Source organism: Rhipicephalus microplus, chromosome 6, assembly GCF_043290135.1.
Source record: "Rhipicephalus microplus isolate Deutch F79 chromosome 6, USDA_Rmic, whole genome shotgun sequence".
Classification (NCBI taxonomy): domain Eukaryota; kingdom Metazoa; phylum Arthropoda; class Arachnida; order Ixodida; family Ixodidae; genus Rhipicephalus; species Rhipicephalus microplus.
Window position 1 is genome coordinate 186,544,084 of NC_134705.1, and position 27,088 is coordinate 186,571,171.

Consider the following 27,088-nt stretch of genomic DNA (forward strand, 5'->3'; position numbering starts at 1 on the left):
ATGTCTAACACACCACACCATGAACAAGTTCTACTAGGTTGTATGTTTCAGCTGTTGTGATGGTGTGTTTGAGTTCAAGTGCTACAGTTTCTTAAAACATTCAACTTCTGAATGCCTCGGATATATTGAAGCGGGAAGTATTTCTGGTAACATCTACATATGACAATCTCTTGTTTTGTCGTTGCATCGTAACTCAGGATCACGGTGTAAGATGAAAAAGATACCACATTTCCGCTGTTTCTGCCTTGCTGTTGTCAAAGCAGCAGTTTTGTGTGAACCTGTTGTGTGCCAAGTTAATAAGTTTGTGCAGATTATTCAATGCACCAACTATTTCAATTAAACAAAGTTGTCATTAACAGCTCGTAAATTAGTCATCAAGTAATATCGACTAGGGAAAATCTTTGACTTTTTCAAGCTGAAATTTGCATCAATTAGACAGCGTGTTGTCTGCATGGTTAGTATTTGATTCATTGAAAGTGTTTTCTGCTAAATTTTTGTTACTGCACGCTTGGTTTTAATGGGCAAACGTTCATATTTGAAGCAGTGTGGGTTACTTACACACTGGCAATCGCCTGCTTAGGAAGTGAGATTGTGAACCTCAGTTATCTTAGTATCATAAGATTTGGTGACACGTGTATGTACTTTGTCAAGACTCTTGCAATTTCTTTGTACAACTCGAGAAACATGCGCTGCTTGTCAACTGGATCGATGCTTTCAAGCAAGCTTTCTGCTGCGGCTTGTACCGTAAGTATGATGGGGCTAGGTTCAGAGCAGAGCTGCTTACTTTTCATCTGTGAAGATTTCTGATAAACCTGTGTAGATTTTCTTTTGTCACGTCACATCACCCTCGGCCGAATGCCAACTTCCGTATTCGTGTCTCCTCTTTGTGATCATACAGGTGCTTCAAGTCACACACTTCACCTCAGTGAACCGATATTCTGGGTTTTATCACTCGCTACAGAGAAAACCCACCCGGGTAAACTTATAGACCACGTTTTATTCATGTGTATATCGCGTTTGCAGCATGTGATATTTTTTTTCTTGGTTGCTTGTAGTTCATTGTGGCTGTAACTTCACTGGCACCATATTTGTGATTTCTGCACTGCACATGTGATCTTTCTCTGTCCCTCTACACTGCACCATTGTGAAACATTGTAATTTCACATGAATCTTGCAAAATTTAGAATGACGTGCGCAGTACTTTGACAGTTTGGTAAAACAATTCACAAGTAATGTGCAATCTCTTATTGAACTGTCTAATCATTTGTAAATTGACTTGATTTTATTTAGCAAAGAGTACACAAAACACACATATTCACTTTGAGTAAATCAGTTGTGAGCCTGCAAGTATCAAATGTGCCTGTGAATACCTATTTCTTTTAAAAGTTGAAGCTGTGTTGTTCTCCTTTATGTGGCAAATATTTCACTCAACTGAAGGTGTCATCAACGGGCTTGGCGTACTGAACACCCCACTCGGGTTCTGTATTCCACATTGTCAATTATGCTCGTTGTCTTGTGAACATTGCAACTTCGTCGCAACATAGAAGTTAAAGCACAGGTTGCATTACCTGCAGTGCTGGTAAAGATCGCATCGGAACGCTCACACACCATGTAACAAAATTTAAAAAAAAAAAAATTGTCGCTGTGATAATGTGAAATCAATATACTTGCGCTCTTAGGAGTGTGTCACTTATGCGTGGATGAATATGCAAATCTCAAAAAACAAGAGAAAAGTGCTTCAGCATTAGCATCATTGAGAATATCGTGGCTTTGAAGGAACATAAAAAAAGTGAAAGTTTAATACCCCCAAGCCTGCATAGCACACCTTCAGGCTTGCCTCGTGGCTGCATTCTACGTGGACTGATTAGTTGGAAGTGTTTGTTAAGTTCACACTATATAACACATTTCACACAATTCATTTGTGGTTCAGCACCAAAACTATCAAGTGAGTACATTGGCTACGAGAAAACTGTTATCTGCGTGCCCTATAGCGTGAATAAAACATTTGCCATGTTTGTCGCACTCCAAATCCAAAGCAATGTACGTGGTAAGCCCAGATTGTAGTTCACTCGTAGCAAATGTTGTTATGGGGCAAATTTCTTTTTTTCAAGAAAAGAAGTTGCCTTTGTATGTGTGCATATTATATATATGTTACAGTTCCCAGACACTGTTGACTGTTGCTTATGGACAAATCATTCTGTAAGAGCCTCCTTTCCTTGTTGCACATTAAATAATGTTTCAAAAAATTAAGTGTCTGGCCTGCAATATTTTTTGCCTGAATGTCAATGTAAAGCTCTCCTGTGATGGGACAGTTGGACTTTGAATAACTAGTTAAGTTCCCAGGGTCCAAATATTATAGGGTAATATCAATTTTTGTATTTATAAACGAATAAACATTGAATAGCAACTTCAGCACCTCATCAATCTGTGCTGTAAACTCCAAGATGCAAACTTTTAAAATAACTTAACGAAACAGACTTTTCAAAGAGCATTATTGCATTAATATATGCCATGGAAGAATGTCTCTACTAGCTCTCTACGAAAAAGTGTGCAGCTGTAAGGTCCAAACAACGTGCTTGTGTTGCAAAGTATTTAAAGGTGAACATACTCAACAGAGATTTGTCTGGCTGCGTAAAAATTCATACATATAAAATAAGTTCTTCACACACTTTCACTTCAAAGTGTATGTGTTAAAAATAAAAAAATAAAAGCTGGATAAAAAAAAAATGATGCACTGCTCTTAAAGCTAGTGTTGCAAGACAGGTTAGTTCTAATAGGGAAGCTGTTTATGCTTGCCAAGCCCTTGTGAAGTGTTCTCTCTCTTCGCCCTCTTACTTTCTGCTTCATTCTCCAAACACATGCACCCAGTGCACGCTCTCCAGCTGTGCAGATTTGTCTGGCATATGGAATATGCAATAACTGGGAGAAGCAGAAAAAAAAGGACAAAGACACAGATATGGACGGAGAATACGGGGGGGGGGGGGGGGAGGAGTTTGAGCCGCTTCTGGGTTGAACCATGGGGGGCAGAGTCCCCCCTAGCACTGGCATATGGGATAAATTTTAGGAGCTTCGCTGAAGACTGTTGGTCATCCTGTCTTGCAGCTATTTCACAAGAGACTGTTTATGCCATTTCCTTTTCATTTCAGGTTTTCGAATAAAAGATCGTGGGGCAGCAAAATGTAGGGTGGCGGAAATTTTTTTTGCTGTCCATTTCGGCCGTGATACTGCACCGGGTGCGACATCCACATCAATTATTTTGCTTGTTAAATTAACAAGCAGTATTATTGCTCTGGAGACACCGCAACAATACCGTGGAATCGCAAATTGATAACTGTTTGATAATCATCACTATCATTAAAAAAAAAAGAATCTTGGTTCGCAACACGACGTTTGCGAGCAGAGTACAGTTCACCATTCAGGAGCAGTACTGCTAATATAGCCGAGAAAAACTGCAACACGCAGTGTACGCAACTTTTCCACTAAAAGACACGTGCGAATCATTTGCAAACGTAGTCTAAGCAAGTTTAACGCAAATTTTTGCGTTGAATCAATTGCGAAACGTTGAAGTCAAGCAGCGATTCGCCGGTGCCAAACGGCGGCCTCAGTTTATGTGCATATATAAGATGCAAGTACGCATTTTGTAGCAAGCTGACGTTGTCAGTCGTTGCACTTACCCACATAGGGCAGTACTTCGATGTCGTACTGTACTGTGAAAATATCTTAACAGCGTGCAAATAGCATCCTCCAGTTCCCCAAGCACGTGGCCCGTGCGTATTAGTGGGAAGTGGTACATGCGTGACTGTTCTCTCTCTTTTTTTTTTTTTTTCCTCACCTTTTTGGTGTGTTGGTGAACGACAAGGTTGGACTGTTCTTTGGTGCACAGGTTAGTGTGTCGGCCTTCTGTTCTCTCAGTGTTAACTCGTAGTCGAAGCACATGCGATGTAGTAATGTTTTCTTTTATTCGTGGTAAAGCAGACAAGCCGCTGTTGGATACATAGCCTCCTATATTTTTTAATAGAGGAGGCTATGTTGGATACTAAAGTGGCGCGATTGCAAGGTTCCTTTTGGCGTTGCTAGAGTGTACTAGAACAAGGGGAGTGCCCGGACCGGCCGCAGCACCAATGCATTAAAAGTGAAGCCCAAACGGGGTCAAATCCGCTAGTGGCGCTGCGATCGGTAGTCTGTGACCTGTCGTCGTTTTAAGAGCCGTGCGCAGCTCCGCCGAAGTGGTCGAGGGGTAGAATGCTCGCATACCACTAAAAAGACCCAGGTTCGAATCACCGCTGTGACCATAGATTTTTTTTTTAATTTCACGTGTACAACTGTATTGTTTGGCTTTTTTTTTAAATATGCCTTCAGTTTCTACATATTGCTACAAAACATTACGCGAGATATGAAGTAAAGGAGAAAAAAACTTGACAGCAAGCGCATTTATTTGCAGCGCCACCGCACGGGATTCAACGAAAACTTAAAAGCATAGCTTGCGAGATTTTAGCGAATAAAAGAGAGACGGTGTGCTTTCACTCGCCTGCGGTCGCCGCCCACTGGCTCGCTTAAAAAAAGAAAAAGAAAAACTGAAAGTAAACGATTTTCAGTCGGCGGGAAGTCGCGAAGGTTTGAATACTGGTAAAGCAGCGATGTTCTGTCTGCTCGAGTAAAGCGATCACGAGGTGTGCGGAAAGAGGTGAACGTGTTGATATTTTGGATACATATGTAGTATTCCTGTACAACTGATATTGCGAACATATATCTTATAATTATGGCCGCCCTCAGCGAAAATAAATGATGCAAACCAATGCTTGTGTTTTGCGGGCGCATCTATATGTGATCGGCGCGCTTTTTGTTGTATTTAGCTTTTGCGTCATTGGCGCCTGCATCGTTTTCAACTCTCTCAGCGGCAGCTAAACGGCAAAACTAAAGCGCGCCGGTTGCCTGTGCTTTTGATGAAGTAGTATTGAAATACAAATGTACTTTTCTTGTACAACTATTTTTTGTCAACGTATACATTTTGTCTTTTGAAAGCATATTTAGTGGTGCACACTTTGTGCATACGGCCGATGGTCACTAGCGTTTATTGTAGGGATGGGGTGGCACGGAACAGTGCTTAAGACGCGTGACACAAGGTAAGAATGACAGATACGTCATGACCATTCCAGTAGTGTACCAACCAGGCCTGCCCATTACAGTTGTAAAGGAATCGGTTTTGATGTCAATGGCACAGTGGTGATTGATGTGCACGAGGCTGCTGACCCGCAGATAAGGATCGCATCCCGATCTCGACAGTTGCATTTCGATGGCGTGGAAATGATAGAGGCCTGCGTTCTTAGATGTAGGCGCTAAGAACCACAGGTGGTCGTAATTGGGAGAGTGCTACACTGAATACGGCGAGCCTCACGCGGTATATAGTTTTATCACGCAAAACCATTGTCGTCGTCGTCGTTGTTGTTTTGTTTTGTTGAAAGTGCGTTGGTTCTATTCAGACGTGATGCCAAAAATGTAGACATGAAATGATCCGCGGTTGCATGGTAGCTACGGGAGTTTTCGCAGTCAGGCTTAAATGTGAGGTCTCCTAATCCTAAGTATAGCGTGCTATGCCGAAGGCAAGCAAGTGGTCGTGGTTTGTTTTGTCTTGTTAGTGACGTACATAAAAAACACGCTAGCACATAGTACAAAATCATTCGTTGAACGCGTATCCGCATAAGTTGTGTTCAACTGGCGAAGAAGTCATAGGTGTACAGCAAACAATGAATGAAATTTCTCTGTATTTGCGTTGAGATTTCGAAAGGAGACGACTTGCATACGCAATTGCACGGTCGTTGCCCCGCTGAGTTTGCGCCAAAACTGCACCAATGCCGTGACTACACGTGTCTGTGCGCGCTTCTGTAGGAGCATCGGGGTCGAAATGCGCAAGAATAGGGTTGTCGTGAGAGTGGTAATTAGTTGAGAGAAGGCGTCAGTTTGAAGAGGGCCCCAATGAAATGGGGCATCTTGTTTGAGAAGGTCGGTAAGTGGCCGTGCGAGTGCCGCAAAGTTTTCACGAACCGCCGAAAGTAGGAGCAGAGGCCCACGAAACTGAGAACATCATGGACAGAGCGGAATATTATAGAATGGTAGAAAGGCGTTCAAGGTGTGTGGCGAAGGTGGGTGAGAAGTTATCACGTCATCCAAGTAGCACAAGCACGTCGCCCATTTAAATCCTTGAAGTAGCGTATCTGTCATTCTCTCGAAGGTTGCCGGGGCATTGCAGAGGCCAAACGGCATGACCTTGAATTGGTAAATGCCGTCAGGGGGTAACGAATGCAGTTGTCTCACGATCCATTTCGTCTACAGCAATTTGCCAGTAGCCAGATCGGAGGTCGGGAGATGAAAAGAAGGTGGCGCCATGCAGACAGTCAAGTGCGTCGTCAATACGGAGAAGAGGGTACACGTTTTTTTTTTCGTAATTTTTTTGAGGTGCCGATAACTAGCGCAGAAACGCCAGGAGCCGCTTTTCTTCTTTACCAAGACCACTGGGAAGGCCCAAGGGCTCGACGATGGCTCGATGGTGTCTTTCGTTGGCATTTTGGCCACTTCCTTTTGAATCACTGCTCGTTCTGATGCGGACACGCGGCAAGGCCGACAGTGGATAAGCGCAGAGTCACCATTGTTAATTAGGTGCTTGACAATATTAGTCTGGCCCAAGGGATGACCACGGATACCAAAAATGTCACCGTGATCGAGTCCGAAACCTGACAGAGAGCATCGGCCTGATCAGGCGAAAGGTCTGATCCAATCATACTTCGAAAATGGCTTCGTCAGAACTGGGTAACCGTGAGACGTCTACCGATTCGGTAGACGCCTATACCCGAGTAGCCGACTGATTTAGTGCAGTCGTCTGCCGTGCAGCAGTGTCGCCGAAAAGGTCACGGATCGTCTCCTTGAAAGTGTCCCAGCTGGCAATGTCGACTTCGTGCGTCTCGAACCACAACAAACGCAGTAAATGTCACACTATATATTCTACGTAGAGGAAATTTGGTTTAGCCTTGTGAGCTTGACATTTCAGTAACGTGTTCGAATAACCTACAGGAACCACATCTGCAGTGGGCCATCAAGGTAAAGAAACACGTTGGCGAGCATGAGTGTCGGGCCCACCTATAGCCGGCGCTGATCTGTTCGTACACGTTAAGGCACTTGTCAACGTCAAAGCGTGCCCCGCCATGGTGGTCCAGTAGCTAAAGTACTCGGCTGCTGACCCACAGGTCGCGAGATCGAATCCCGGCTGCTGCGGCTGCATTTCCCATGCGGTCTGAAATGATGTAGGCCCGTGTGCTAAGATTTGGGTGCACGTTAAAGGACCCCAGGTGGTCGAAATTTCCGGAGCCCTCCACTACGGCGTCTCTCATAATCATATCGTGGTTTTGGGACGTTAAACCCCCCATATATATCTAACGTCAAAGCGATCTATATATCCTGGAAATATGCCAGGATCACGAGCAGGAGGTATACGACAACGTAGGTAGGAGTCACAGAAGAGGCGGGTGGTGAAGACGATGTTCCTTGAACCTGTGACATGGTTGGACCCGTGATGATACGTCCGAAGTGGAGCTTCGTGATGGGTACAGGGAAGAGCCAGCAGCTCCACCACAAATATGTCACGTAAAATGACTATTCGCGAGTGTAATAACACCGAACCACACAGAGCACAGCAAGCACGGCGGGCAAGTCAGTCCATTCTTTCGTTGTCATCTTCTGATCGCTGATATGTCAGCTACGTAGCACTGCACGAGTACTCCCAATGCACATCGAAACCGAACTTTCAATGAATTTGTTTTGATGGCCACTTCTTCATTTATAAACAACCCTGGCTCCTTACGAGCACCTGCTCTGTTTTCTTTGTTGTGCAGACTTCCGCCTAGATGGCTGTGCACGATTCAAGGCTTTGACAAAGAATCTCAGTCTTGTCAGCACATAAAAACCTACCACTCGTGCCGTGACATGTTCACGGTGCTCCTCGCATCCAATTAGTTTTGCTTTTTTCACCTTCAGAAGCTCTATCACATCCATGATGCTGTCATGGTGCACGCGGCGAGTGCTAAAACATTCAGTGAAAGTGTCTTCGAGAAAACCAATAAAGTTGGACAAGGTCGAAGATGGGTACAAAAGGCCCCCGTAATCACACTGTTGTGTGAACTGTGCGATAGCACTTTCAGATTCTCGTGAAGTCAACAAGTCGTTTTCGCAAGCAGAACAGTGCAACGGCACGATGCATTTCCTTGCAACATACCCGCTTATGTAGTGGACCAGTCTGCGGTCACTTCTGACAGACACGTATGCCTCATGGTCACTCTCATGTGTCACCACATCATCCAACATGTCGTTTTCATTGCTTTCAAAGTGAATTTCATCTAGTGCATGAGTGAAGCCGGAGGTCTGCGGTGGCGGTGACGGAGGCGAGCACAGTATAGGGGACAAAAGAGAGTCAAGTGTGCCAGGAGTCACATTGCCCTTGTCCGGCGAGCGCACAAGGTTGCAAAAGCTGATGCATGCCATTGTGTCGAGGAACTGCTGCGGCGTAGGATGATCATTATTCCCGCTGCACTGCCGCACTATACCAAAAGTGTTCTCCAGGGGGTCTTGGTTGAGCCGGGCTGTCATCAGGTAGGCATAGCCTACTTCCGTCGTCAGGTATTCCAGCAATAGCAAGGTGCTTTTGATGGTTACTCGAAACCCTGCTGCTGTGGACTGACTAAGGAAGCCCCGCGTGCCTTTTACGTGCGACTCCCATTCAGTCAAGTACGCAAGAAAGGTGTAGAGGCAGTCGACCGCACTTGAGTTCAACCGCAGCGCTACTCTCGCGTACCGAGAGGACATGATGTTGATGATGCTGTTTATCATCCTGCATAAAATAAAAGAAAATAAGAAGAACGTTACTCTCTGCACGCCGTTTTATGTATTTGTACGTGTGCAAGATAATTTTACCAAGACCGCGCAATGCACATCACACTGCATGCCATCGTGGGGATTCGTGCCTCACTATTTCAGGTGCATGAAGGTGTCGCCAAATTAATAGTATGATATAATTATGCTGTTTGGTTTACGGACAGATGTACACTGAGTACAACTTAGCACAGGTAACGTTGCGAAATTTACTACTAAGTTTGAAAGAAACGCTGGGGGTTTGGGCGACAAGAAACGCAGTAAATGCCACATGTTATAATCTGCGTAGAGAAAATTTGTTTTATCCCTGTGAGCTTAACATTCTAGTAAGATGTTCGAATAACCTATAAGAGCGTTTTATGTGGTTTCGGAACATGCCACAGGCTTCCCTTGCAGCATGTTCGAAGTGTCCTGCAATATATCACAAGGAGAACAAAACGCCGTAGTAATGAGGTGTCCGTTGACGACAGTTCCTAGGCTTGCCGTTTCAGGTGACTCTGATATATACACACACTCAGCACGGTACACTCGCTCTAGTGTATATTGCATGCTCAAGTGCCCAGCTGTGCAAACATATATGTCCTTCTACTTCCCTCTTCAAACATATCGTAAGCTTTGCTGTTAATACCAACACAATTAGGATGTCGGACACACTTACTCAAAGAACCGCAAAGTCGCCTGTATGCAGCTGCGTCTCGACGGTTCGACATCTTGTTGGTAGAACCGCAGACCACGGGTCACTTGTGGACCGAACAATTGGTAGGCGTAGGGGACGCGCATCTTCTCAAAGTTGTTCGGATTGAGGTGGGCCTCCCGTATGCCATGCATCACGCGAAGTGTCACGATGCTCCCATCCATTGCGTAGACGTCTTTGACAGCGTCCAAGGAGACCTGAAACATAAATCATATGTAATTGAAACTAGTTCTAACAATTGATGGGGAAGTTCGAATTATGTTGTAAAACCCGGAAACTCTTCAACTAGAGGAAGTAATTTTATGGCTCTTCAAGGGCTCAAATATTTAACGAGGCAACGAATAAAAAATATCAGGTCATCGTTAATGCCACCAATCTAATCCTGCGTATGTGAAAATCTGCTAGGGGGTTCTGACATGAAGCCTCCTCTAATGTCACCCGGACAAAAATGGAACCGTTTCCGGGCGAGGTTTCCATAACAAGTGAATTCATGATATGTAAAGACGCGGTAAACGAAGGAAGTTACCGTGTGAGCACGGGCGGATCTAGCCACTTATTTGAGATGGGAGGTCACATTAAGTAACACAGGAGGGGGGGGGGGGGGCGTGGTAATGAATTTTTCTTTTTACTAGCAGAAAAACCTCTTCGTTGTGCCAACACTGTTACTATGTGCTCACAGGGGTTCCACTCATTTGTCCTAATTGGTGATAGGAGGTGGACTGCGAGCATTGAATTGAGGGGGAGGAGCGCTGACAGAAATTTAGGGAAGGAAGGCGATCGCCCCTGTTCCCCCCCCCCCCTTCCCCTGGATCCGCCACTAAGGCCGATGCACAAGCTTGGAAGGAGACGGTTACTGCCATGAAATCATGAAACGAAACATCGCCGCACGCTTCATACGGTACGTAAAAGGTCGACTACCGAGTCCAATGCTCAATGCCGGTAGGTGGCGTGCGGCTTCGTCAAACGAAAGCTAACGTCGTAAGAAGTATAGACTTTTCCACTGAAGGCTGCCGGAGCGCCGCCATAGTCCTCTTTGTGGGCTGTTGTTACCATGAGTGACACTCCCCCCCCCCCCCTCCAAGAAAAAAAAGGAAAAAAAAAAAATGTCTGCTGAACTTGAGATGTCGGATTTAGGGCTCCCATGCAACAGCCCAGAAGGGACGGGGTCCTCGATCCTCTCCATTCAAAAAACAATAAAAGAAAAGAAAAGGTTTGTAGACGTTTTAGTGCGACAACGTTAGAACTGTATCTACAAAATAAAAAAAGAATCCTGTGTTCGAGTGGGTTTGGCGGACAAATTCGTACAGTTTACGAATCTCGGATCATTCCCGACTCTTCCTCCTGCTGAGCAAAGGCCTTTCCTTAGCATATAGCAATAGTTTATTGTAAAGTGTCAAAATAATGTTATATATATATATATATATATATATAACCATATATAACCACCGTGCACCATATATATGGTGCACGGTGTGTCCAAAGTAGTGAGAAAGAGCCTCGAGTCGTTGATAGTGCTATCGGTCCGATTTCTGTGTGTTGCTCATTGTTCTCGTTAGCGAGTGAGCAGAGAGTGTTCCGATAGACCGTTTTAGGCAGATATTTTGTGCACGTGGCAAGGTTTTATTTGCGAGACACCATGGATCTCGAGAAGTTAGTAGGTCTCGGTGAAAAGATGGGTGGCCTCGTGGCAATATATATATATATATATATATATATATATATATATACGTGTGTGTGTGTGTGTGTGTGTGTATACTTGATTTGGCGATGTTCCAGAATTAGCGAACGAATTTGTCCGCCAAACCCACTCGAACACAGGATTCTTTTTTATTTTGTAGATACAGTTCTAACGTTGTCGCACTAAAACGTCTACAAACCTTTTCTTTTCTTTTATTGTTTTTTGAATGGAGAGGATCGAGGACCCCATCCCTTCTGGGCTGTTGCATGGGAGCCCTAAATCCGACATCTCAAGTTCAGCAGACATTTTTTTTTCTTTTTTTTCTTGGAGGGAGGGGAGGGGGAGTGTCACTCATGGTAACAACAGCCCACAAAGAGGACTATGGCGGCGCTCCGGCAGCCTTCCCAGTTTGTTTTCCTCAACTGTAGTGAGTGAGTGCTATCTTACATTGACATTTACCCAATGAACCAACTGGACGCGAAGCATACATTTCTCAACGAAGTGTATCTCCATAACATAAACGCAAAAATTATCGGAAAGCATTCGTTCAAGTTCTATAACAAACACACAACAATAAAACAACAGAAGAAAAAGGAATAAATGGGAGCTTGAAAACCTACCAGCCCATCTGGAGTGTTGAAGTCGTGGAGGAGCAAGTTGTTGCGAAGACACTTTATGAGATGCGGAAAGTCCGAAAGGAAGTGGACGTAGCGACTGCTGTCTTTGGGATGCCTCATTCTGCATTGAATGTTCTCAGACGTTGCTTCGATTCCAAGTACCTTCCACATCTTCCTGTTCCATGTCGCACCGTCGCAAGTGACAAAGTCCACGAAAAGACCGGCATCTTCTGCAAGCAATACAGCCTCCACTAGAATTTTCGCGAGGAGCTCTCCTTTAACGTTCCCGTGTGTTGCGAATACTGCTAATACTTGTGTCCACTTGCCGGTGAAAGGTGCAAACATAATCACCATGCCATGGTCGCATGGCTCACATTTATCTTTTTTTGATGTAAAATGGCCTAAATCAACCAAACCTTCAATAGTGGCGGCGGATGTGACTGACAAGTGTTCAGATAGTTTCATTTCATCAATTAGCAGCCCTCCGTGTCGCTTAAAGGCGTCCATAGATCTCGTCTTTTTTTTTAGAGCACTCAGGACCCTTGTGCAGAAACCGAACCCTGTCTTGTACGAGCTCAAATATTTCCTCAAGGTGTCTTCACTTGGTAGGACTAAGATCTTGTTGCTTCTCATGTATTTGTAAAGCTTTGGACTTTTCATCTTCATGAGCAGACACTCTAAGATCCAATTCTGAGTGAATTTTAATCCCCTGGTACTCGCTCGTTTGGAAGCGCGGAAAAAATGAAGTGCTGCTTCTCTTTGTTTTGGAGGCATGTCAGCAATACTTTCTTCAAAAGTGCCTTCCTTTATAGCTTTGTTCTGCTTCACCATTTCTCTCAGTTTTGATTTCAAGTTTGACACCCGTCCAAGCAGTCGGCGATTTTGCTGTCTCAAGGTTTTCGTTTGGCGACAAATGGCTCGCTTTGCAGAAGTGGCACCAGTAGCAGCAGTGGTACGCATCACCTTACATTTTTTCCTAATCAGGGACAGCCTTGCCTTGGCGCATGGACGGCATTTTACACCTGCACAGTTAAAAAAAAAAGGTCTGATTACATGTTTACGCCCCACAGACAGACACACACAGACGCCTACCCACAAACAGTCGCATTAACGCACACAAACATATGCACGCACGCACCGTCAACCATCAAGCTTTCTCGATTTGAGAGGAGTAATGGGAAGAACATTAACTCACAGTAGTGTTAAACAGTGATAAATTTCACTCGAGTTCTTTTTCTTTTATTTTCGTGATAATAATTGCACACATGAAATGTAAACTTGTGCGATCTTTTTTTTTTATACCTCTGTAAGAGAAACACCCCTGCCCGTTAGCAATTAAAACATGCAAATGGAAATAAGATGTGCATATTAATGTCGTTTCCTTGCATATATTTTGACAACTCGTTCAAAATCACCATAAATTTTATCAAAACGTCCCTCTCCTATACGCTTTAATTTAAGCTCTGTCCGTATCGGTGAAGTACATAGACCTACTTACCTCCGTTAGGTACAACACCTTCACAGCTTCTGCTGTAAAACGCTCCTCCATGGCATCTGAAGTTCCGTCCAGAGGCAAATGTCTCAAGTGGGCCATCATTAGGTTCATTTTTCCTTATGGAGCCAGGGCATACAGAAGCTGCGTCGATTTTTTGCATATGTTCCTCTGCCTGTGCGAAAGATAGAGCCCGTTTTTCGTCGTAAGGACTGCCGTTTATATGTGTTCGGCAGAGAAGTCCGTCTTCTTCTTCTTTCAGGAATATAACTTTGTCATGGGATATTTCTGAAGGCGGTATTAGTGTGGAGGTGACATAGAAGACACCATCAACATGCGGGAACTGAAGGGCTGTCCATCTGGAGGTTGACGGCATCGTCAGTGTAAGAAGGGAACGTCTTCCTTCATTCGTGGTACCGCCTTGTGTCTCCGAATTGCAGTCCATCACGGGATGCGCTGCCGACTTCACACACTTTGCATGCCTCTCTGTCAAGCTCGCAGCGCTAGAGGACCTTTTTTTCTCTTCGCACTTGGTCATTGATGGCCCGGGGGCATCTTGTTTGGCATGCTGACGACTTGTCGAATTATTAGTCACCTGGTCACCCCCGTCGGAACGTTGTTGTCCACTCAGTATAACAGGCACTGCTCCGACTGCAAGCTTTGGCCGGTCACGGGGCAACCTGACCTCTCTACCGCCTATAATGTGCACGAAGTCTCGAAGCAGATGATGCGGCTCGAAATGTGCCTCGCAGACCACACTTGAACTTTTCATGTGCCCTCTTGGCAAGCGTAAGCTGTACTCCCATTTCTCCCTCAGGGTCGGAGATGTTGGAACGGCGAATAGCGAACACTTACTGCCTTCAGTAGATCCTATGTAGGTAACCCCGCAGCCGGGCACACAGCAGTTGCCCTGCCGCTTTGGTTTCATTTGCGAAAGGTGTAACAGGACGTGAGACTCTCACTTGTACAGAGGGGTCCACATCTGAAGGGGAACACGCGTGTCGTCTGCTCGGCTACACCGCCAGCCCGCTGCGGCAACTATGAGGTTTCGCGCACGAGCACTGCGGACAGCGCTTTTTTATCGTCTGCCACAAAAATATGAACACGTTCACCTGTCTGTTTCCGCACACCTCGTGATAGCTTTATTAATGTTACACGCCAATATCTTACGCATTTAGTGTGAGGAGGAACACTGAAAACTCGAGCAGACAGAACATCGCTGCTTTACCAGTATTCAAACCTTCGCGACTTCCCGCCGACTGAAAATCGTTTACTTTCAGTTTTTCTTTTTCTTTTTTTAAGCGAGCCAGTGGGCGGCGACCGCAGGCGAGTGAAAGCACACCGTCTCTCTTTTATTCGCTAAAATCTCGCAAGCTATGCTTTTAAGTTTTCGTTGAATCCCGTGCGGTGGCGCTGCAAATAAATGCGCTTGCTGTCAAGTTTTTTTCTCCTTTACTTCATATCTCGCGTAATGTTTTGTAGCAATATGTAGAAACTGAAGGCATATTTAAAAAAAAAGCCAAACAATACAGTTGTACACGTGAAATTTAAAAAAAAATCTATGGTCACAGCGGTGATTCGAACCTGGGTCTTTTTAGTGGGATGCGAGCATTCTACCCCTCGACCACTTCGGCGGAGCTGCGCACGGCTCTTAAAACGACGACAGGTCACAGACTACCGATCGCAGCGCCACTAGCGGATTTGACCCCGTTTGGGCCTCACTTTTTGGATCTCGGTCCGGGCACTCCCCTTGTTCTAGTACACTCTAGCGTTGCATAAGTGGTTGCCAAACTGGCAGGGTCAATGTTGCCAAACTGCCGCTAAATTTGACTGCAAACTTTTTTTTCTGTAGTTGTGGTCTCTCTGTGAGAATTTGGTGCCATCCGCGGTGCATTTCGCAAACGAGTGACGCTGGCCGTTTTAATTAACGGAATGAACCGCGCATTACAAAATTCGTTTTATTTACGGAATGAACCGCGCCTAGCAGAAGTCGAGGCGTGTTCTCTTGCTGTGTGCGCAGCTGTGCGATTAAAATATCGCGTCTCAGTATTAGGGATGACGGGGAATAAAAGGAATTCTGTAACGTGCGGTTCATTCCGTTAATTAAAACGAATTCGACTTATGCTAGGCGCGGTTCATTTCGTTAATTAAATTGGCCTCCTAATTGCATGGCAGCGCCACACTCGACTTCTGCTCGGCTCGGTTCATTCCGTTAATTAAAACGGCCAGCTTCGCCCATGCACTCGCGAAATGCGCCGCGGATGGCACCAAACTCTTACAAAAAAGCCACTACTACAAGAAAAAATTTTAGCCAAATTTAGCAGCAGTCTGGCAACAACCACTTCAAAGTCTGGCAACTAATTTATGCAACGCCAAAAGGAACCTTGCCCATTTTTATATGATGTTCGATGAATGTATTCGTAAGAGCTGTGGCCTAGAGTTGCTTGGAATCTGTTCACCAAAGAGAGAGGATGCCGTTGTCATCGAATAATTTACAAAATTCCGCGTGATAAACAAGCAGTGCTTTTGTCCCGTTGGCTTGCGTCACCGCTTTTGACATCATGCCCGTCATAATAAACCTTTTCGCGGGTTTTATTTAGACGTACTCCAATGGCGACATCGTAAGCGTTGCGCCGGTCAGTCGTTTATTATGAATATCTGAACGTGAGTGAAATTGAATATATTTTGGCGGAGTGTTGAAGGCTTCGAGAGCCACTAAGAGCGCGCGTCGTCTAAAGACATGGCTGTCGTGATCGAGACGACGTTGGGCGACCTGACGGTCGACCTGTACACGACGGAGCGACCTCGGACGTGCCTCAACTTCCTCAAGCTGTGCAAGCTCAAGTACTACAACCTCAGCCTATTCCACAAGGTTGAGCAAAACTTCGTCGCCCAGTCGGGCGACCCGAGCGGCACCGGACGTGGCGGCGAGTCCGTGTTCTCCAAGCTGTACGGTGACCAGGCGCGCTACTTCGAGATGGAGAAGAAGCCTCGCCTGAAGCACCTCAAGCTCGGCACCCTGTCCATGGTGGGCAGCGACGACGGCCTTCACGGTTCGCAGTTCATTATAACGTTGGGAGAGAACTTGGACTCGCTCGACGGCCAGCACAGCGTCTTCGGTTGCGTCGCCGAGGGCTTCGACGCGCTCGAGAGAATCAACGCTGCCGTATGCGACAGCGAGGGTCGGCCTTACCAGGACATACGCATCTGCCACACCGTGGTCCTTCACGACCCTTTCGACGATCCGGCGGGGCTGGAATTCCCGGATGCATCGCCCGAGCCGACGCTCGAGATGCTACGCAGCGACCGCATCGGCGCTCACGAGGTCGTGGATGACACTCAGGGACGCAGCATGGAGGAGATCGAGGAAGAGATCAAGGCCAAGGAAGCCCGAGCGAGAGCTACGGTGCTCGAGATGATCGGCGATTTGCCAGACGCGGACGCCGCGCCCCCGGAGAATGTGCTCTTTGTTTGTAAGCTCAATCCGGTGACTACGGACGAAGACCTGGAGATCATCTTCAGCCGCTTCGGACCTGTCAAGAGCTGCGAAGTCATCCGGGACCGCAAGACGGGCGACTCGCTTCAGTACGCCTTCGTCGAGTTCGAGCAGCGCGAACACTGCGAGAACGCTTACTTCAAGATGGACAACGTCCTGATCGACGACCGGCGTATCCACGTAGACTTCAGCCAGTCGGTGGCAAAGCTGCGGTGGAAAGGAAAAGGTCGCGGGGTCGAGCACATCAATGATGACAAAGGCGATAAGATGTCCAGAGGTGCCCGTTACGAGCTGAAGGACACGGCACGACGTGGCGGTGCTGGGGGTCAGTATGACCTAGTGTGGAGCGACGACGAGGGAGAAGGCGGGAAAGATGCCAAGCAAAAGGAACGAAGCGAGCGAAGCCAGAAGGACAGAAAGACGGAAGGCTATAAAGACAGGTACAGGGATGACCGCAAGGACAGCCGCAGCGATGGACGCAGGGACGACAGACACACCGATAGCCGCAGAGGTAGGCATGAAGACATTCGCAGAAGCAATCACAGAGACCAGGACAGGAGGAGTCACCGGGACGAGTATCGGGAAAGGAGTAGTGAGAGAGATCGCAGAGACGAACGGAAAGAAAAGGACAGGAGCCACAAGCGTTCTCGCGATCACCAGTCATCATCATCCCGCCACGACTCGGACAGCAGGAGTCGAAGCAAACGCATGCATCATGATCGTTGAGTGGTCTTGCATGCTGCAACAGTGTCCATGTGTAATATACCCATTGCCATTGTGTTTATCAATCTTTTCATAGTGAATACGATTGTGCAGACATTAGCCGTCATCTCGTGGAGCATCGCGGTGTCAATGAAGCCTTTTTTATTGCACATTTGAATAAATATTGTTGAAATTTATTCACTGGTTGTGATGAAGCTCGACATTCAATAATTGATCAGCAGAAGATGAACAAGGAAAACATTTGCCTGTATATTGAGAGTTTGTTAAAGGGACACTAAAGTCAAATAACAATTTACGTCAGAGTGACAATCTAGAACGACAATATTATCAACAAGCCCAACTTACCGAGAAATTAAAGTAAATGCACAAAAACACAAGCACCGCAGTAGGACATTTTCAAAATGATCACGATGACATCAGAAGGACCACTTACAATTAATCACTAGTAATCTATCTAACTGCACTAAATAAACAGTCTTCCGCACATCAAGAGACACAATAATATGCTGCTTGTTCGTTTGTTTGATTCATGGAAAAAAGAACTGCCAGACGTTACTATGGGAAATGGCGCGAGTGGTTCAAAAATTTAATTATCACGTGGTTACACGAGATAGGTGGTGCCATCTAGCGAGGCGCAGTTGAAACAAAAAATGTCTGCAAATCTCGAAGCCAATAGTGGGAAATTATCAATGACCGTTGCTGCTGTGGCTCCCGCTGCTTTAGGTCAGCTGCTACTAGCACAGTAAAGCCGGGCGACGTTGTGCATGGCAACAGTGATGTGAATTGGTCCGGTTGGTTTGCTTCTTGAGGAGGGTAATTTGAAGTGCGCTAACCCGATGCGGACCACTAAAATGATTTTATTTCAAAATAGGCCCTTCCTTAGCACAAAAGTAACACTACAAGGTTTCTGGACCGCTATTTAAAACAATCAACGTCAACTTAATAGTTGCCTTTAGTATCCCTTTAAACTCTGTAACAAGATGAGAACAAAAAAACTAGTGTGCACGGTATCAATTTACCATACTTCTCATTTTGTGCTGTTTAAAATGTCAAATTGTTGTGCCAACCTTCCCAACAAGAAGAAAAAAATGAATTTCTGACAATGCTTATCTTCGTTGGGTCAAGTTCCTTCTCGAAAGAATGGTTGTAGATACTTACCACTATTATTCACTGCTATAGTCATGGGCAATGTTTCTTAATGAAGCAAATGCTGCAGAGAAAAATTGTGTGAATGCTGCCGCTAGTAAATGTAGCCCCCATAATTGAATCCATGTTTTCGATGCAAGAATAATGAAACTTTTCTACAGGAAGCTCTTTTGAGATAAGATGCGGCCCACACCGATGAAACACTTAAACTTGTTTAATGTTTGCATTTTCTCGTGCGAGAAATTTGTGCCTTTTACATGTACATCATACACTAAGTAGTGTCTGCGTAAGTAGTGCTCGTTGACTTGCTTCAAACTTGCGACAAACTTTACCGCCAAACAGTCTGCCTAAGCAGGCAAAGGAAATGCCACACGTTTTTTTTTTTATGGTTGTAACCGAGTAATTGTGGTGCATAGTCCCGTGCATTTTATTCTGTGTCACCTTTTAGTGCCTTTTCATTTTACGAGTCAAACCCAACCTTCTATTGCGTTTTAACACATGAAACAACACAAGGCGATGCTGCACAAGAGTGACATGTCATAAAAGCTTTATTGCCACTGCAGTCAAATGACCTGAGTAGGCATTCAAAATATACTCCATCTTTATGGTAATCACCAAATGCAAAAAGAGTTTTGGCCGGCTGTTCTGCCTTGTCAGGTACTGTCATGATGGCACGGCTAGTGCAAGGCTGGTTCGTGTAGACCAAGAAGAAGCCACTGCCGTAATCACGACGGCACATCTGTAATCGCACTTTCTTTATTAACTTCGAATCTTCTGGGCTATTTGCCGGTTCGTTCTCTCTTGGACGATGAGCTAGATGATGCGGAACCAGCCTGCAAGGGGAAAAGACGATGTTAGCCGACCTTTAATATCCCCTCAATGCGCATTATAATTGGCTCTCCATAAATGTTCAAATATCAGCAGTCATGCTGACACTGCATAATCAGGGCTTCGACGAAGCATATATAAACAACCTGGAAGAAATCTACAGGGGATCAACTGCTACCATAGTGCTTCATAAAGAAAGCAAAAGAATACCAAGCAAGAAGGGTGTAAGGCGGGGGAATACAATCTCCCCGATGCTATTTACTGTGGGCTTACAGAAGGTTTTCAGAGGCCTAGAATAGGAACAGTTAAGAATAAGAGTTAATGGAGAGTACCTTAGTAACCTGCGCTTCGACGATGACATTGAATTGCTGAGTAACTCAGGGGACGAATGGCAACTCATGATTACGTAGTTAGACAAGGAGAGCAGAAAAGTAGGTCTTAAAACTAATCTGCAGAAAACCAAAGTAATGTGCAACTATCTTGGCAGAAAACAGAACTTAGTGATACATAAGAGAGGCGCTGGAAGTTGTTAAAGAATATGTCCACTTAGGACAAGTAATAACCATAGAGATGAACCACGAGATTGAAGTAGCTAGAAGAATAAGAATGGGTGTGGGGCACATTTGGCGAGCACTCTCAAATCATGACTGGTAGATTGCCACTATCTCTCAACAGCTGCATCTTGCCGCTAGTTAGCTACGGAGCAAAAACCTGGAGACTTACAAAGAGGGTTCATCTTAAATTGAGGACGATTCAGCTAGCAATGGAAAGGAAAATGGTAGGTGTAACCTTAAGAGACAAGAAGAGAGCAGAGTGGATTAGGGAACAAACGGGGGTTAAGGATATCATAGCTGAAATCAAGAAGAAATGGACATGGGCCGGGCATGTAGCGCGTATACAGGATAACCGCTGGTCGCTAAGGGTAGCTAACTCAATTCCCAGAGAAGGCAAGCGGGTTAGGGGAAGACAGAAGGTTAGGTGGGCAGATGAGATTAAGAAGTTTGCGGGTATAAATTGGCAGCAGCAAGCACAGGACCGGGTTAACTGGCGGAACATGGGAGAGGCCTTTGTCCTGCAGTGGACGTAGTCAAGCTGATGATTATTATGATGATGAAATGTGCAAAATTCACATAATTTGATACCAAGGTTCTGAAGACCAAATTTGAAGCAAGTGGAAGAACAGTAATTGTAATTGTGCAGTCAGTCATGCTACAGTTCCTCATGAACTGAATTCAACGAGCCACTCAAATTACATGCGAGGCTTATCTGCTGTCAATGTAAATTTCTAAAAAGGTAAAAATTTTTTTCTATTTCTGCTGAAGCGCCCCACAGCCAACGTCTTGTTAAACATGGTGCTTTCACCAAAGTGATCGGGTGTGGCAAAGTATTCAACCAGGGGGTGCTATAAGAAAACATCAAGCAACAAAAATGTGTAATTCGCCTTTAGCTCAGTGTCTGTGGTTTCTTGCCAATAGTGCACAGAAATAGCAAAAATGAGTTGAGCATCCGAGTGAGGACAGTGTATTGCAAATGCTTTTATACTTGGGCCAAAGAGGCCACAGATAAACTAAAAACATCTGTGCAGTGCAGCGCAAAGTACACGAACAGGATGCCATCGTAGCAGGCCTGTTAAAACGTAAACTGATTGTCCTACAATAGAAAAGCCTTCTGCATGCATGGAGCGTGACACTAGAATTTCATGTCTTTCGGTTCTTGTGAGTGCACCTCCGAAAAAAATGCAGCGTGCTCTAATGCCGAGGAAAAAGACTTACCTGTTGCTGTGCCATTGACACTGGGACTGGGATCGTGATATACTGCTGCGTGGGACAGTCTGCAAACAGGCGTACCACACATTACATTTTTTTTTTAAGTATCTCAACAATAAGTGAAACCCACTTCCCATGCATGCAGGCACACATTTTACACTGTCTTCAAATAATTTCTTCTAAGCAATGGTAACAGAAAAGAGTGTGTGTGTGCGATAAGATGAAACGATATTCATATAGTTTATCATTATCTCGGTGAAATTTCAATTACTGTCGTATGGCATACTACACATATATATCGCCTGATGTAAATTATTCAAGGCAGAAAGCATTGACTTGTTTCATGCAATCCAGCCAATTTAATAACTGCAGATCTCGTCACCTTAGCATCATATCCTTAGGTCAATTTCAAACAAGAACCACCTGTGCACTTCAATAGCGGAAGAAGGAAGGGTTGTTTAGTGCACGCCACTAATACATCTGTTGATCCTACGGCGAATCCCTTATTCCAAGTAAACATGAGCATTTCTGGTAGACAACAGACGAGTTTCTGTCCGAGTTTATCACTGCCTGCTCCCTAATGTGACCCACAGCTTTTGCTAACGAGTGTAGAACTTGTTGAGACAATGTCGTCAAGGACAGGTGCATATCCAGGTTTTTGTTAAAAAAGGAGGGCAGGCGGGTGGTCTGGCTTTGGAATGGCAAGTGGCGGTGGTGGCGAGCTTTCATGTCAGTAACCTCTTTTTTACATGCTGGCGAATTTCCCTTGAGAAGGTTCACAAGCCCTTGTCCAAATTGGAAAACTGGGGGCAAGCAAAACTTGGGCACGCGGGCGCTTGGCCTACTATTTTTTTTTCTATCGCATAGAACAATGCTCGCTTCTAACCGTTTTACTTCCTCCAAGCCGTGAACTGCACCTTCTTCGTCCACATGCCCTGTGGCGCAATAACTTCATTTGCTGCTGGCAATGACCGAGGGACTGCCATGCGCCCACATCCCAGCAGCAAAGAAAGGTGGCAACGTGAAATGACAAGCGACTTCGATAAAGGATCAGATCGCCATTTAAGAAATGCCTGATTGCCTGCAAGCTCATAATTGAGAGGGCATCAATTATTGGGAAGCGGCGTGTGCTTATACGCGTGTAACCAGTGCATTTTGGTATGCTTGCAGGCACTGGTTTTCCACGTACGACGCGACCACTGAAATCTGTTAAGATATAAAAAAGGTGTTTGACATTCATTAAATATTTCCTGCTTTTCCAGAACAAAACAAGATCCGAGAAAAAGAAAAGAGCTTGTTGCAAGCTGCATGCCGCCGTTATGCACGAAACTTATACGAGCTTGACGCCTCCCCTGGATCTGTGCCCGGTTCGAAGTGAGGATCAACGAGTAGGCACGTGCCTCCTTCTGTCTTGAGGGAGACCGGCTGGCCGAGGTTCAGCAGCAACGCTTCGGGCAGGGAGCCGCCGGGCGGGGCGGCGTACAACAGCCCCTGCGGCGTCTGGTACATGAGGGTTCCCAGGGTCGACTGGGAACCGGGCAACACCGTGACTGTGGCTGGGCTGCAGCCGCTACTCGACGCACCTCCGGCGACGGCACCTGGCAAGCCAGGTCAAGGTATGAACGAATAACTTCCAACTCTGAAGCAGCACTTTGATAAGAAAAAAACAAAGTTGATACAGAATTCCGATTAGCAACTGCACCATCACTTTAAGGCATTGTATTTTTTCTGTTGTCCTTTAAGTTTACTGTTTCTTATCAACACAGTAAAAGTGGATGCAAAGAATTATCAAACATAACAATGCAACTCCTAAATCTGCTTGCACATTTTTTATTTCAACGAGTATGCAACTGCAACAACAAAACTGAAAATGCAAGATCTGATGCAATATTTGTTGCAGCAATGAAAGAATTTCTTTGCACGCTGCTCAATTCTACATGCTGTTGGTAAAGATGTGAACTAGTCAGCAGGGAGCAACTTGAAATGACACATTATTATTGTGTGCAAGCCTCGTAGCCAGTGGCATGTCTTGACTGGCCAGCAGTTACCAAGCCAGTGTCTTTATCCTGTGTGACCATACTGGTAGCACGGCTGCTTATTAATGACTGGAAAACGTCGATCATACACCCCGTATTGGCACAGCTAAGAGCAAACAGGCTATCAAGGTTTTCTTATGGTGGGGGCATAACGTTTTTTTTTCTTGCATATGCTGAACAACAAATTAATTTTAGTACATTAGCATAAAGAGTATGCACGGGCAAGAAGCACATTGTTTGTGTGAAGCCAATCACATTTACATGCTTACTATGTCCATGCACTGGAATGTTGGCTAAATGTTGGCAATAAGTTAAATCACAGGAAATTATAGCTTCCATGTTTATTATAATTCCATGTTTACTACTATTTAACTAGTGATTTTATTCCTCCAACAACACCCCTGGTTACTAAGTTTGTTAGATCTTACAAAGGCATTTTCATCTTAGACTTCGTCACAGCAGATGGCTGCATTTGACTTTTCATAAGCCTGCGTACATTTGGTCACCTCACCTGCTAGAGATACAACAGGCTGCCCGCCGATGCGATAAATAGGTGCAAGGTCAGCTGGGTTGGTAACGCTGCTTGCCGAAGACACTACAGAACCTGCGAAGGAGAACGCAGAGACAAGTATTTACACTCCAGAAAAAAAAAGTAGATTGAAACATTGCTAACTAAGGACATCTCAATGCAACACATTCTCCTCCAAGCCCAACACATTTATTTATTTATTTATTTATTTATTTACAAAATACTGTCAACCCTCCTTGAGGGTTATTACAGGAGTGGAAAGGATACAAACATTATACAAGCAAGGCAATATAGTGGCAATACAAGAAGAGTACATAAGAAACGCGCGATCATGATAATAAGTAATGTATACATCATACAGGCATAGTTGCCTTGAACCAAATGATGAAGAAAAATAAAATAAAATGTTAGAGTGTGGATGCTTTCTCCCGAATGCAATTAGGTTAACACCTGGAACTTGGGAGCACAGACATGAGTTTTTCAACGCTTTCTAAAAATTTTTGAAGTGTTGGCTGTGCTACAGTATCTGGATCAAGCGCATTCCATTCTCTTATTACGCGAGGGAAAAATGAAAACCTGAAGGTATTGTTACTGCAGAAATATTCTTTGAAGATGAGGTCGTGTTTTTGGCGCACTTTCCCTTTTTCTTTTATAGTAGTGAAGATGGAGGCATTAGTTTTAAAGTGGCCGTGCAACAGTTGATAAAAGAACTTCAACCGATGTATTTTTGCTCTATCGCGAAGCTTAGGTAGCTCCGCTCGGAGCAGAAGCTCGGAAGGGGAATCCGTTCGCCTATAGCGGTTAAAGATAAATCTTACCGCCTTGCGCTGTACGCTCTCGAGCAAAGCTATGTCAGTATTTGTTGAAGGAAACCACACTATATTCGCATATTCTAGCATAGGTCTTATAAAGGAAATGTAAGATAAGCGCTTGGTATCTGTGGTAGCGTAGCGTAGGGTCCGTTTTAGAAAAATCAACTTGTTTATTGCCTTTTTCGTCACCTGATGTATATGCGCAGTCCATTTGAGGTCAGATGATATTAGAAGCCCTAAATATTTATACTGAGTTGCTGTGCGAAGGGTGACACCATTAAGTGAGTATGGAAATAATAGTTTGTTTTTCTTTCTGCTTATGTTCTTCACGACCGTTTTTTCGGAATTAATAACCATCTGCCAATCATGGCACCACTGGGCTACGTTGTTTAGGGAATCGTTAAGGGCAACCTGATCGTCAATGTGTTTGATTTCACTGTAAATCATGCAGTCATCTGCAAACAGTCTAATTTTAACGTTTACTGATTCAACAATGTCATCTATGAATAACAGGAACAAGAGCGGAGCGAGAACGGATCCCTGCGGAACGCCCGAAAGAACTTTAATAGTGTCAGAATTTTGTCCATTATAGTGCACAAACTGGTAGCGGTCTGAAAGGTAATCACTAATCCATTCAACTATTGGACCATTGCCTAGTTTGTCTATGAGTTTAGTGATGAGTTTAGAGTGGGACACGCGGTCGAAGGCCTTAGAGAAATCTAAAAAAATTACATCGATTTGTGATTGTTCATTTATTGCCAGCCCGAAGTCATGTATAGCCTCTGCAAGTTGAGTGACAGTAGATAGCCCACTTCTGAACCCATGCTGAGAAAGAGAGATGAGGTTGTTTCCTTCTACATGCTTGGTTAATAACTTTAAGATAATGTGCTCGAGAATTTTGCAACTAGTGCAAGTTAAAGAAATTGGCCGGTAGTTCGTTGGGATAGAAGTATCACCAGATTTGTGCACTGGCACAACTTTCGCGATTTTCCACTCCGCCGGAAGACGGCAATCGCTAATTGACTTTGTAAATATGAGATGGAGGTACTTGCTAATGGGTTCAGCATAGCGTTTAAGGAAGGTGTTTGGTATTTCGTCTGGGCCACTACTTTTCTTTTCATCAAGGTCTAATAGCAGTGAAAGAATGCCAGGTACTGTCATATTTAACGACGGAAGTGATCTGCCTTGGTCATCGTGACGGGAACCCGGTGTAATCTTTCGGAGGTTATCAGTGCTAAAAACAGAGTGAAAGTAAGAATTGAAATTATTCGCCTTTTTCTTGCCCTCTTCAGCTGGAAACACCGATAATGTCGACCGTTTTACGCTTATGTAGCGCCAGAATTTATCGGGTGCGCTTTTAATAAACTTTTGTAGGGTGTGTCCATAAAAATGCCGTTTTGCGTCTCGTATCTTTCCTTTTAAGGTCGATGTCAGCATTGCTATTTGTGAGCTAGCACTTCCTAGCGTTTTTTTTGCCTTCCTTACACGCTTGATTTTGCGCTTAAGGTGAATTATGTCGCGGGTAACCCATGGGTTGTGCTTTCTTGTAACCAGTTTTCGTTTGGGAATAAAGTTAGAAATACAATGCATGATATGATGCTTAAACTGTGCCCACACTTCATCTATGCTCGTGTTATCTGCACATAGCTCAGAAAACTCGGGATACTCGTGCGACAGGTAACTCATTATCGCTGCATCATTAGCTTTATTGAAGGAGGGCACATATTGCACTGGGCCAGTGCAATATGCAATATATTTATGCAAGTCTATACCATCTCGTTTTTCTGCACCAGTGCCAGAGATAGCACAGTCGTATGTTATGTACCACTGGGTACATGCTTGATACTATGCAACTAAAGTACAAGCTCAAACATTTTTTTTTTTTTACTTTTTAGAGAGGTAGTGTGGTGATCACAAAAACTATGGAGACACCCAAGCCTCTTCAATCGCATCAAATGCAACAGGCGTAATGTGTTGGATAACTACAGCAACGTCCGTACTGGTTTGACTTCCATGTCTTGTGAAGTCGGGTCATGCAACTTTTCTTGCCACACTGCTTGCTCGACGGACATTGGGTTTTTTGCTCCATGTGGAATATAACGCTTTCGAACGAAATACATGGTTGAATGTAAGTACTGTTGGTTGCAAAAGTTGGTGGAGCGGTGGAAAACTGCATTGATGCGTCAGCTACTGGGACGCAACATAATGTTGAGATTATCGCTCACATCCTTAGCGATTTGCAGTGGTGCGTTGTCTAAACATGGAGGCAGCGGCCAATAATCTCAACAGTACACCGTGTCTCGATAAGCAATGCAGCAATGCAGTTTTCCGCTGCTCCTTCACATGCTGCAGATT

At 44.8% G+C, this 27,088-nt stretch overlaps 2 protein-coding genes across 2 annotated transcripts in view; one reads left to right on the forward strand and one right to left on the reverse strand.

Annotated features, from left to right (window-relative positions):
- Positions 1–15,798: 15,798 nt before the first annotated feature.
- LOC119167006 (peptidyl-prolyl cis-trans isomerase sig-7) lies at positions 15,799–17,792 on the forward strand. Its single transcript, XM_037418411.2, has one exon. It carries the CDS (start codon positions 16,138–16,140, stop codon positions 17,617–17,619), a length of 1,482 nt encoding a protein of 493 aa, XP_037274308.2. The 5' UTR covers positions 15,799–16,137; the 3' UTR covers positions 17,620–17,792.
- A 1,500-nt stretch (positions 17,793–19,292) lies between these two features.
- bs (serum response factor blistered) overlaps positions 19,293–27,088 on the reverse strand; it is a 41,153-nt gene continuing 33,357 nt past the window's right edge. The window contains exons 4-7 of the mRNA XM_037418410.2: positions 23,904–23,996; positions 22,757–22,954; positions 21,363–21,421; positions 19,293–19,595 (exon numbers count right to left, since the gene is read on the reverse strand). Of these exons, the coding sequence (XP_037274307.2) occupies positions 19,542–19,595; positions 21,363–21,421; positions 22,757–22,954; positions 23,904–23,996 (404 nt within the window). The 3' untranslated portion in view covers positions 19,293–19,541. The remainder of the gene's footprint in view (positions 19,596–21,362; positions 21,422–22,756; positions 22,955–23,903; positions 23,997–27,088) is intronic.